This window comes from Melopsittacus undulatus, chromosome 4 (assembly GCF_012275295.1).
Source record: "Melopsittacus undulatus isolate bMelUnd1 chromosome 4, bMelUnd1.mat.Z, whole genome shotgun sequence".
Taxonomy (NCBI): Eukaryota; Metazoa; Chordata; class Aves; order Psittaciformes; family Psittaculidae; genus Melopsittacus; species Melopsittacus undulatus.
In genome coordinates, this window is record NC_047530.1 from 27,358,516 (window position 1) to 27,370,821 (window position 12,306).

The window sequence follows — 12,306 nt, forward strand, 5'->3', positions numbered from 1 at the left end:
TGTGTTTACTTGGGATCACATAAACACTTCCAACTTGAAAGAGCCCCAATTTCTAGATCCCACTTTGTTTATATGTAACTTTGTAGATCTTGGCTTGTGTGTTTTGCTAGTCTAACTAATTATGCTATACTAGTCTGACTGGATTGTGTCAAAATTTGCTATTTACATTATACAGTCTTCATGGTTTGAAAAGAAAACAGGCACAAAAGTACAGTGGTACACTGCAATGAAATGCCTTACATGTAATGAAAATGCTCATGCTGTTCACCAAGTTTGTAGAGCATAGATATTAGTGATACTGAAGAGCCTTGATAACAACTACTGTCCAATTTTGATGACAAACTGTGTAAATTAAGGTATTAGATGTGAAAATTCACCCAAAAGGAAATGTGGCAGCCTAAACCAACTAGCAAGAGCAGGCTAAATGAGTATGCAAACAGCACATTAGCCCTTTTGATGAATAGTAGTGCTTATTTAATCTCCACGAAGAAAACCCCTTTGCCATTCATACTTTCTTTTTTCATTTCTGCCGTGGATGCATGACATTTATTACGAGGATGACACTTCTCCCGGTACAGGCACAGCAAGCAAAAGCGCGCAGGACCTGGGTACTGTTCACAGCCCCCCTGCTGCTTCAGGAAGACAAACATATTTCTCTAGAGTGCCAACAAGCCGCGTCCAGGCTGGACGGGGTAAGAGGCCGGCGGTCGCGGGGGGCTACAGCAAGGCCGGGCCCGGACACGCCTGCGCCCGGAGGTGGGGGGGGCGTCGGTACAGAGGGAGCTGCTGGGGGAGGCGGTGCGGGAGCCTCGCCAGCGCTGGCTGAGAGGGCAAAGGGGCCATCGGTGCGCAGCTACCCATGGTGGGAGGCACAGCCAAACCCGCGCCCCGCGCCGCACCGCCCCGCACCGCCCCAGCGTTCCTCCGCCCCCGGCCGAGCAGTCGGAGGGAGGGAAAGCGGGAGGAACATGGGCAGGAGGGGAGGGCCTCGGGGCGGGGCCGTGCGGAGCGGAGAGGGGCCGTCCCCCCGGCCGCTCCGTGCCCGCCGTCGGTGCCGGTGAAGACGGCGGTGTCGGTGCCACTGGCTCCCGCCGCCCCGCTTCAGCCCGGCCTCGCTTCCCCATGGCCGGGCAGGAGTGGGACTGGTTCCAGCGCGAGGAGCTCATCGGGCATATCAGCGACATCCGAGTGCAGAACCTCCAAGGTAAACCGACACGCACGGAGAAACCCCGCCCTCCACCCCGCGCCCCTTCCCCTCCATCTCGCCGGCCTCCCTCCCCCGTCTCCCCCCGTACCCTGCCTCGGGGCTGCCGCGGGCTCCCGGCCCCCCGACGTGGGCGGTGCGGGGCTGGAGGAGGAGAACGGCGGGGCCAAAGTTTCCCCCGTGCTCCACGCAGGGCCCGCACAGTTCTCGGAGAACCCCGGCGCTGGTGCGAGCGGCACCGGGACCCGCCGGAGGGATGGGGCGCGGGGGCTCCGCCGGCGCTGGCGATGCGGTGCTGCACAGCACGTGTCCCCGCCCCGGGGCCACCCACCGCCGCTTGCTGCGGGCCGTCGGGGGGTGTAAGCTCCTCTCACCTCGCTCCCTCTCGGCGGGACCGCGCCGGCTGAGGGGTGGAGAGAGAATCGAGCGGTACCGGGGGTCGCCCTCCCTCTGCCTGTTCTTCCTCCTGGAGCTTGGCAAAGGCGCCCGGGAGGCGGGGGCAGAGCCCACTTCGCCCAGGAGATGCGGAGGCACTCGGCCAAAGTCAGGATGCGGGGCTTGGTCCGTATCGGCGCAATCTGAAGGGATGCCTACAGCTATCTGCGTACTTAATTTAATGTATCTCCCGTAAACTACTGTTTAATAAACATGGGCAGAGTTTATGGATAAATCATCTATGAGATTCTCCCCTATTGTGCCACAGGCTGCAAATACCTAGGTTTGAATGTAGTTAAATGTCAGTGTGGTAGTTCCTCCAAAGTTATGTTTGCTCCTCAGGAGCTGACTCTTCGTGATTGGCAAGGACAGCGAGAATCGATGAAAAGGGAAACAGCAGCAGTGTCTTATGGGAGAATGATTGGTTTAATGTAACATACCAATCTCAATCAACAGCTCACACTATACTGCAATGTATCTTCATGTTCCATAAAATAATAGACTTGAATTACAGGTCATTATCTCTTCCTGTTTATGCATAATGATATTAAGGCACTGTCTACTGGCAGAGGCAGTGCAGTTGCTGGAAATTAGTTTTGGTTTTGCTTGATTATAGCAGATGTATAATTTATCAGAAAAGAGACTCCAATTAGTCATTCTGTCATCTCTGATGCTGTATCAATGTTGTAACTGCTGATGGGTGCACTCCACCGTATTTTGACCTGTATCACCATAACCACTGAAATTCAGGTTTTGAGAACTGCCAGGGCTGCTGATTTCAGGTTGAGCTCCCCTTGGGTTTTGTCAGTCTCTCATTACAATGTAATTCTACATTTCTGACAGCTGGCTCTGTCTTTTTTGGTTCTCTGTGGCAGCACGGATGGTCTGTCTCTGTTTTCTTGGTACTCCAAGCTGTATCAGTTGAACCTGGTTTAATCCTTAATTCATGGGCACTTTTTGAGAAGAAAGAAGAGAAGAAATCCATTCTTAAAAAAAGTAGTATGGTTTTGGCTTTGACTCAGCCATTTGTGTAAGAAGGAGTTAAACTCAGTTTCCTTTCTGGAACTTAAAATGCATTTGTACAGATGCACACAGCCTTATCTAAAATTCCTGTAATTCTGTAGGAGAATGTCATCCTACAGGGCAAATTCCTTTGAATAACATGTTCATGAAAAAATGCTCGTGTTCCTCTCTTACTATATGAGAGAGAATTCAGTTGTCACCTTGCTTGCACTATTAAATAGGGTTTAAAGAGGTTTTATGCCCCATGTGTGCTCTTAAAAGGGAGAAAAGGTGTTCTGGGATGCTGCCCCAGAGCAAATGATAATATCTGTCATTTACAGTGTACATGATTTGTAACACGTTATCTTCTAGAGATTAAAAACATTCTTCAGATGGTGAGTCTGATACTCGAAGAGTGTGATTTTTGTTACTCAGGAGCTCAGTGGCAAAACGCAGTGCTTCTTGTCAGGATACTTTCTTGCAAAATGGCAGCATATGCTCTTCGTGCATATGTAGTGCTTAAACTTCTGCTTTATAATTCAAAATTCATTCTCTCAAAACAATGAGATCTGAATCACCGCTAGTATCATTGTCTATCAGCTGTAGAGTGAATAACAGGTTTGATGTGCTAGAAAGTCACGATTCTAGGATGAAAAACTAGCTGAGGATTATGCAGAGGTTCCAGCAGCACCATCAGAGCTGCTGCATGGCCCTGCTGCTCAGGGTAGGGGGGGTTCCTGTCAGCTGCAGTGTCTCCTGCTCCTTCAGTGCTCTCTGTAAAGGCCAGCTGTGTTTAGGGTATGGTTTATCTTATTCCAGAACACTCCCTTGCAATGGGACATTTTTCATATGTGAATGTGGTTCCTGGTCTCTGGGAACCCCCGTGATGCAAATATAGACATAGGAGGGAGCATGTTGTAAGGAGAGGACTGGAGGCAGCAGCTAAATATTTGTGAATATGAGTAATGCATGTAAACACTGGCATGTCTTTGTGAGAGATGGAGACTTCTGCTGATACTTGGAACGAGTCAAATGTAAGGTCTTTCAGGTCTGGGAAGCAGAGTCATTACATTCATGCTGCATCTGAGCCCTCCTGCCCAGCAGCTGATGGAAGAGCTCAAGGAGATGAGTCCAACTGGTAATGACCATAAGAAACTGTACCAGTAGCACCTGAGCAGCCAAGCTGGTATAAAAGTTTCTGCAGGCATCATGCAGCCATCTGCTGCAGCAGTTTTCCATACCCTTTCCGCCTTCTTCTTTAAAAGCTAAAATTACTCATTTCTCTTAAAAAATTCTTCATTATGCCTTAGCTAAGCTGTAAAGCACTGCTGATGTAAAATACTATTTGAAGATGGCATATGCTGTTTCAGTCTGTTGCATATTCTCTCTCTCTCTTTTGGTATTTCCACATCCAGGAAGGATCCAGGATTGCAGTTACTGGGAAGTATCTGCTCTCATGGGAAAATTTTTACAGTGGTATGATTCCGCCAAATTGAGATGTTCTAGGTACATGTGCTCAGTGTAGAACTAGCCTCAGTATCCTGTTGTGTAAACAATGAGAGAAATTATGGCATGTGTGAGGTTTTCAGCTTTTTCACAGAGAGACTAGAACTGACAGCCAGGGGTGAAATTTGTCAAATGGACTAGACTTAAGGGGGAAAAAGGAATGGTTTAAAAAAATGGAATTACGTTTTGATATTTAGGCATAGGCATATGATGATGGGGCTTTTATTTTCCCTTTCCATCAGGGTCTAAGATTTTCCACTTTATATCTCCAGTGGAGGAAGTGATAGTTCAAAGCTGTTGCAGGTAAGTGATGCTAAAAGCCAGGAACACTGCTTCAGTTCTTGACAGAGGTAATTTCAGACAGCAGAACAAAAAGTGACAATCTGATGGAGGAGAGGGGAGTGTAAAGAGGGAATAAACATCAACTATGGTCATACACAGACCAAGTTGCTCACTCCAGGTCTGTTTGGTTTCTAAGTGCATTTAATAAACTGATATTCTTGTGCTCTTTTTTTTTTCTGCTCATATATTCTCCATAGTGAATTTCTCCACATACTGAAAGAGAAAAATGGAAAGCCTCTGCACAATGTAGGAGCACATCATCAAGCATTGGAATGCTCAATAATTAATTTCCTGTCAGGAGATGGGTTTTTTTCTCTTTCTTTCATTACAACACCAGCGGGAACATTTTGTTACAACGCAAGAATATTTTAAAACCTTCCCTACTGGAAGCTTGATTTAGGATCATCAAAAATACATTCCCTTATGTGATGGATTGTGCTTACTAGGAAGAGGCAACATCCTCAGCAGGAATCATTCTCTTTCAGATATTTTGATCCTGTGCTTTTCAATAGTCTGAATGTATGTTTATAGTACATATCTTTACGTGCTTTCCTGGGAAAGAAATATGTGGAGATGAATACTTGTGCAATCAGATGTTTTGTCCATCTCTGGCAAACAAGTGCTGTTACCGCCATTTAAAAGTAATTATGGTTTGAATGTTCATTTTGTATATTACAATAGAATACATGGGCTGGGTGTGTAGAACTCTACTATTCTTCTATCAGAGAACTAGACAAAAAGCCCAAAGTCCTGCTGCTTGTCATTTTGCTATTCAGAGTTTGATCCGGAAACCACAGAAATACATCGATGTTTATTGCTTGATTTCAGTAGGTTTAAATACATTCCTGAGTCTCAGGCTTCCTCTGATGAGGGTAGCATGGCCTTCAAGCATGTTTGGAGGGCTGCATTGTGTTGTTGGAAATAACACCTCCCAAAAAAAGTGACAGGCTGGAAAAAATAAATTGACCAGTACCAGCCCCACTGGTTCCCTGTCCTTGCCTAAGTTTGTACCTTTGGGTGAATCAGTCACAATCTCCCAGCACTCTGATTTTGCCTGTCTTCCTGTTTGGATCATTAAGATCTAGATTTTACAAGCTTTGGACAGTAGTAACTATACTTGTTGCCGATGCCTCAAAGGAAGCTGAGGTTTGTGTCAGGTCCCAAAGCCTTCGTCTTAAGATGTAATGCATATGCTTAACTCATAAAAGTTAACTCTGGCTGTGAAAGTATCTAGATACCTTTACTTTTGGGGGCTTAGGCATCTCTGATGGGCAACCAAAGGCAGGTGCTATAGTCAGTCTTGTTTCTTTCTGTAGTTTTGTTAATCCATTTATGTATGAACCATAATTCTTAAGACTTTTGTACTTAACTACAGAGAGTAGGATTTTTCTTAAATTACAAGATACGGCAGCATTCAGCTGTTTGCTATAGTCTGACATGATTTTGAAACACATGGAAATTTTACAAATAGAAGGACACCTTTGTTAATGTATCCCTTCCTTCTGACAAAAATAAGGTGCTGTAACTGTTGATTACTTTAAGTTCTCCATAACTTGTTGCCATATTCAGCAGGATTTCGTTCTGCCTGTAGTGTTCATTTCAGTGGAGCTCTTTGTAGATTAGGGTGATATTTGGAAAGATTAAATTGCCTGAAGAACCTTAGACAAACCCCCGTAGAACCATTGAGTTATCCTATTCAATATAAAAGTGGAGATAAATAGGCCTGAAAGTTACAAGTGCAACCCCCCAAATAAAGATTCAAATCTGGATATAAAGAGCTGAACATCATGCTGGAACCATAAATCTTGTGGTGGGGATGGTCTTTGTGAGTGCACTCTCATACCTGACAGTGTTTGTCAGGAATGGAAGGAAGACTCACTTGCTTCTGAAATAGGAAAACCTGGCAGTGAAATAAAGAAACAGTGAGAGGTAAGGCAAAGTACAGATTGCACATTTCAGCATGCAACTGTAATAAGGTCAATGGCTAATTTCTCTGACAAATTAGAAGTCTGGGCTCTCTGTCCCACTGCATGGGTGATATTACATCAAATTTAAATCATGCCTGGTAGCTCTGCAGTCAAGTGAACTTTTACACCCACGTATTAAAGCTTCATCGTATGAGAGACTGTGTTTGGCATCCAAGCATGGACCTGGATTGAGGCATGGGGTTGGTCTGCTGTCAGTTGCCAACGTCACCTTTTCTGTCTTTCCTTGGTGAACTGTTGTTCAAGCACTGGCCAGCCTCAGTGTTTGGATAGCTGGTGACATCTCAGACCGTACTACTTGCCTGAGGTTGGATGGCATTAGTTTAAAAATGAGTTTCAAAACACTGTGCTGAAACTAGCACTGATTTAAAAATATGATATACTTATCATAGTTTCTTCTGCTTGCTTTTTGGTTTTTTTTTCCACTCAGCTTGGACAGAAATTTAAACCATTTTATTTCTCCAAAAGACAATTTCAAGGTTATGTCACTTAAATCCTGAAGTATGCGTAGCATTTACTTTGAAAATACTGCAAAGGGATGACTTGATTCCCTTTCTCCACTTTAAAGACATTTTTATTGGACTAGAAGAAGCAACCTTGGATATTTTAGCTTGTCAGTGTTCATTTAAACATTATTTGTTTATGTCCTGTACTGTTTAAACTCACTGTTATTATAGGATAATTGTTTAAGGCATATGTCTAAGGGGAAAGAGTGAAATATTACCTGTGTTGCCATCTAGAAGTAAGAAAGATTCCTAAAATTATGTACTCAGGAGAAGGAATTGCCAGATAAGCAGTCATGTTTGTGTCACTGCTGGGGTGGTGAAGGGCTTCACAGCACCTTTTAAGAAATAAGTGTATTTTTCTACATATCTCTTTACTTGCTATTCTATTTTTATGTCTGCACACTAGTTAAATGTGAGGACTGTAGGTGGAGGATTGCAGGATGAATTTTACTTCATTATAATCACTGCATATTTCTGTGCAAACAGCTGAGCTATGTTTTAGCTGTAGTTTGAGGCTTTATAGCCGTGAACACAAGCTTAAGTCAGTATCTTCTAAGAAGGCTTGTAGTAGCAACAGCCTGGATATCTAGAGAGAGAATGCCTGGGGACATGTAAGCTCCAAAAAGAGAAGATTTTTTTTTTTTCCTTCACAAAATGAGAAATCCAACTTGGTCTGAAAAGATGTTATCAAAAACCTTAAAAGACAACTCAAATATCTATGTCTATTACTTAATTTGATGGCATCCTTCAAGAAATATTTGTTGAAATAGTGTAATCCTTTGAGGGATTCTATTTATTTTCCACTATTCCAGATATGTACTAAAATGTATTTTATGCTGTGGCATCTTAAAAATTACTGGTGGGCTTGGGGCTTTTTGGACAACTGGACTTCTCAGTTTTTCTTTTCACTTTTGGGTTAGAAACTTGTAGTTGGTTGTGAAATGAGTTTCAAGTGTCTAATTAACCACCATCACACTGGTTGCCATGGTGCTCCTTTTCTTATACTGGGACCCCAGGGTGGGTGCTCCATGTTTTAGCCAGATTTACATGGAAGCTCACATTTAGGTGCTGCACCTGAGGAACAGCTCTCCCAGGTGGCTGTTGTTCACTGGCTCAGCAGTTGCAGTCTCCAGGTTAACAAAGAGCCCTTCGAAGAAAATATTTGGATGCTGCACCAGTAAGATGATAGGGGAGAAAATTAACTTCAAATAAACCTCAAATTGCCTACATGCATCTCCCACCACCACCACCCAGTTTACAGTTGCTGTCAATGATAACATGGTAGGTCTTACTGTTTTGGATCTGTTCCTTAGGCTAATTCACTTGTTAGCACTTCTGAAATTTGTGAAAGGCCTCGGATGTGCACTAATCATGCAATTGTCTCCTACCTCTCCAGTGCTTATGGTAAGCTACATTTTTATTCTTCCAGCTGTTTTTCCTGTGTTTTCTTCAAGAAACCCAAATAACAGTACAATAACCACCTCAGTGGTCAGGCAGCCATGTGCTATACATATGCTTTTGGAGTCATAACACAGCCTGAGCTGTTAGTTTCATGGGACTCCAGCTGAAGCTCTGAATTGCAACCAAAGCACCTGGGACTGGTTATGTGCATGGACTGTCTTTCTGTTGTGTGCTGATGGTCAGACAGTGCTTTGCCATTTTGGTTTAGTCTGCAAAAAAACCCTAATGTATACCAGTAGGTGTTTTGCACATGCAGTCAGTGTAGTTCACATCTAAGAGCTGGTTATGCTTCTCGTGGCTCAGTGAAAAATGGGAAGGACAAGAGAATCCTGGCATTATGACAAATGAAAGCAATGCCAATGAAGATAACTTTGTTAAAAACTGATCCTTTATATGACTGCATCTGGACAGGTACTTGATTAAAACTGTCTGGTTCTTACTGATGTGCATGGTAAACATGAACTGCAGTTATAACTTAATAAAGATATAGTATTTATAAATAACATAGTATGAAATGTCCACTTCAGACTTACTGTCTGTGATGTGTGTAAGGAAAGAAACATGAATTTTTCTGGGCTGTTTACTCAGGGAGAGTAACAAAGCAAACAGAAGTAGTCAAATAGGGAAGAGAGAAAATCATCAGAAACCTAATGATGGTGCAGGAGAAACCGCAGCCAGACCTTCATGTGATACTTAAAATTGGTTAATCATAAAAAATCCCCTCCAGATTAGAAGACAAGCTTTCAAACAAAACTCAAACTGATTTTCCCTTTTTGACAAGGGACTCAGTAGTCCTATTTCTGGTACAAATCCTGAGCAATTCCAGCAGTTACTGTTCAGAGTAGCTGGGAAGCATTTGGTCACTGTCCTTAGTTCTGAGTTCCATGCCAGGTAGGGGACTTCCTGGTCTTGGTGATTAATGCACCTGAATATTTAGTTCCTGTTATTCTCAGGAGTTTGGGTTTTTTTTTCTTTTTGTTTTCTTTCAATGATCTCCCTGGGTGCAGGGCAAGGAGTGGTTTGAAGTTACAGGGACTCTTGTGTGAGTTTTTCCATTACTGCCCATTATAAACAAAAAAGTTGTTAGGGGACCCAATGTTGGTCAAAAAGGACTTACACTCAAGCTTCTTACGGAAGTTAATATAATTACTGACCTTGACCAAAAGAAGACAGAATATGGATTTTTGCTGGCTAAGCTGCATTACTTCTTTTGAAGGTAGAGGGTCTTTTTGATGTATTGAGTATTGGCCTTTGAAAACTTTAAAACATTGTGTGTTTATCGGAAGGATCAAAGAAGATACTATATTTAATGGTCTCAAAAAACTGTGTATAGAGAGGAAGCACCATGTTTTCATTGTTCGTACAGTTAAGGGACAGAGTAAAGTCCTTCATCTGTAATGCTGCAGCTGACAGTATCGTGAGTTTATTTTAATATAAGAACCTGGAGTGGTACCAGTGTGACCATTCTGAAGTTGGGAAGTGGCTGTGACCCTGTTGATGGTAGCCCGTGTCTGCAGGAGAAGGACAGCAGATGCTTCCTCTACAGTCCTAGATACCACTGAGAAGAGCCATTCTCAGGTGCTGAGAGATCCAGATGTAGCTGGGGGCGCCTGGAAAGCTGATACCCATCCGCCTCCCAAGGCTGTTTGGAAACTAAATCGATTAAGCAAGTTATATTCAGATTTTGTTTCAATCAGTCAGATCTTGGGTACCTTTCAAGTCCTTGACTTCCTTTAATTTTGGGGAAGGTCTAAACATGGTTTTATTGCCTATTCCACACATGGCTGTGCAGCTTCTTTTTTTTTAATGCAAATTCACAATTTTTTCACGTCTATTCAGTCCTTCACTTTTAATTTGAGACTGATTACAAAACCAGTTGTAGAGATGGTCTGGATGCCTACAACAAGCTCAGATGAGACCCCTATATTGCATCATTCAAGCCAGTAGACAGCTTTGTCATTCAGGCACTTAATTATGAACTGAATGTTCACTTGAACTCTTATATTCCCATTTCACTAATGAGCCAAAACTTAGGAAGAGTGACTGACCACAGAAATCCTGCAGTTTGGGCTCTTTGAGCCAAAGTTTCTGCTTGTTTGATTTGTCACACTAATGATCAGATTTGGAGGCTAAACACAGGAGGTGCATGGAAAACACAGCTTAATGTGCTAACGTGATGTCCACGTGACAAAAAAGATTGACATGGGCTACCCACTTTGTTTTGGCTTGCTGGTCCTGCTACACGTGTGTGTTCTCACATGTTGCATCCTCACAGAAGGATGGGGCTGTTAAGGTTGTGGAAGTAGCATTTAATAGCTGTGGTTTTACATGGAGGGTCCAAGCTTGAGTTCTGGTACTTGGATAGTATTGGTGCTCATATAATATGATGCCCACTGATAATATGGACTTTCTTGCAACTGTTTTGCGTTTGACTCACATAAATTGAAATGTGTTCTTACTGCATTCTAGCAGGGTTTAATTTCTCTTTTTTAGTGTCTCATGGTTTTGATGTATTTCTTTAGATGACACCATTGTGTTAGGGTTGGGGATCAAAGGCACATGAAAGCCAGAGGATTTTTTTCAAAGTTATCCAGACAACCTAAGTACATATTTTTCTGTGTGTGAACATGGAAAGTTTTGGTGGAGCAGGACTTGAACCTTGGTATTCTCTTTTCAAGCTGACCATTGTACTACCTGACCAAATTCTTCACAACTTATTGTTCTCTCCTTCACCATCTAGCATGATCAGTAAAAGCTAATGTCATCCAACAATTCACATGAACTGTAGTACGTGTATGCTGCCCTCTCTATCGTAAACTTTTACAATCTGATGATTCACATAAAGCTACAAACCCATCTTTTGTCTCAGCATGTGGTGTTCTCATGTTTGGTGGCAGGTGTTTCCTTATGGGTTTGCTCATGCTTGTTGGTGTTCTCCGTACTGCACACCAGTTGGTGTGAAGGCTGACTGAGTGCAATCAGATTTCATTTTGGCTTGGCTTAGTTGTTTTTTTTTTTTTTTTTTTTTAAATGCAAGAACAAAATGTTAGTGGGATGGAATCAACCTGCTTGCTTCTCTTTTTATTTTGAAGATGTATTTTTTTGAAATCTCATGTTGATTGTCTTTATGAGTTACCATTTATCATCTTCAGGTAAAACCTTTTTTTCTTCCCAAGTGCTTTTGCATTACCTCAATCAAGATCTAAATCAGCTGTGCATGCTCTGCCTCTTTTTACTATGTTTTCACTTCACTGAGTTTGTTCCAGGAGTTTTGTTTGCTTTGGTTTTAGTATGTGTTGCTATAAAGGAGGTAAAGTGCAGCTGGGGAAGGAAGAAAACTTGCTGCTGTAAGCTGGAAGAGGTTAATTCATGATTAACATCTCCAGGAACTATAATTTGTTTTCTTTGAGCAATGTATACTAATAAAAGCTTTTCATTTGCATGCATAACTGAATCGGATTAAATTTTATCCCAGCCTGAACTTGCTGTCAAATCATGCTCTTCAGTTCTCAGAATCATCCGAATGTTATTTTAACAGAGAGCAGTGCTATAGCCACTGTCTTGAGACCCTGTCTCCCTTGTGCGGTGGTCTGAAAGAGCTTGGTGGGGTAGAGAGGAAGATCAAGGGAGATCTTGCTTAGGGTGTGGATGAGACATACTTATTTTGCATCTACCTAGAGATGGCTGCCTGGGTGATTATATGTTCTGCAAGAGGAGGAAGTCAGAAAGTTAACAGAAACAAATTAGAAATAGGAGAGCAATTGGATTCTGTTTTTCTTTTCTGCAAAGGTCATAGAGGAATGAGGCAGTTAATTGCCTCACCTTGAAATGTGGTTTATAAATGGAAGCACTGTGATACCTGAGT

General features: G+C 42.7%; 1 protein-coding gene across 1 annotated transcript in view; it reads left to right on the forward strand.

Annotated features, from left to right (window-relative positions):
- The first annotated feature begins 1,034 nt into the window (after positions 1-1,034).
- Positions 1,035-12,306, forward strand: part of CLMN (calmin) — a 75,129-nt gene continuing 63,857 nt past the window's right edge. Inside the window, exon 1 of the mRNA XM_031049499.2 lies at positions 1,035-1,204. Within this exon, the coding sequence (XP_030905359.1) occupies positions 1,123-1,204 (82 nt within the window). The 5' untranslated portion in view covers positions 1,035-1,122. The remainder of the gene's footprint in view (positions 1,205-12,306) is intronic.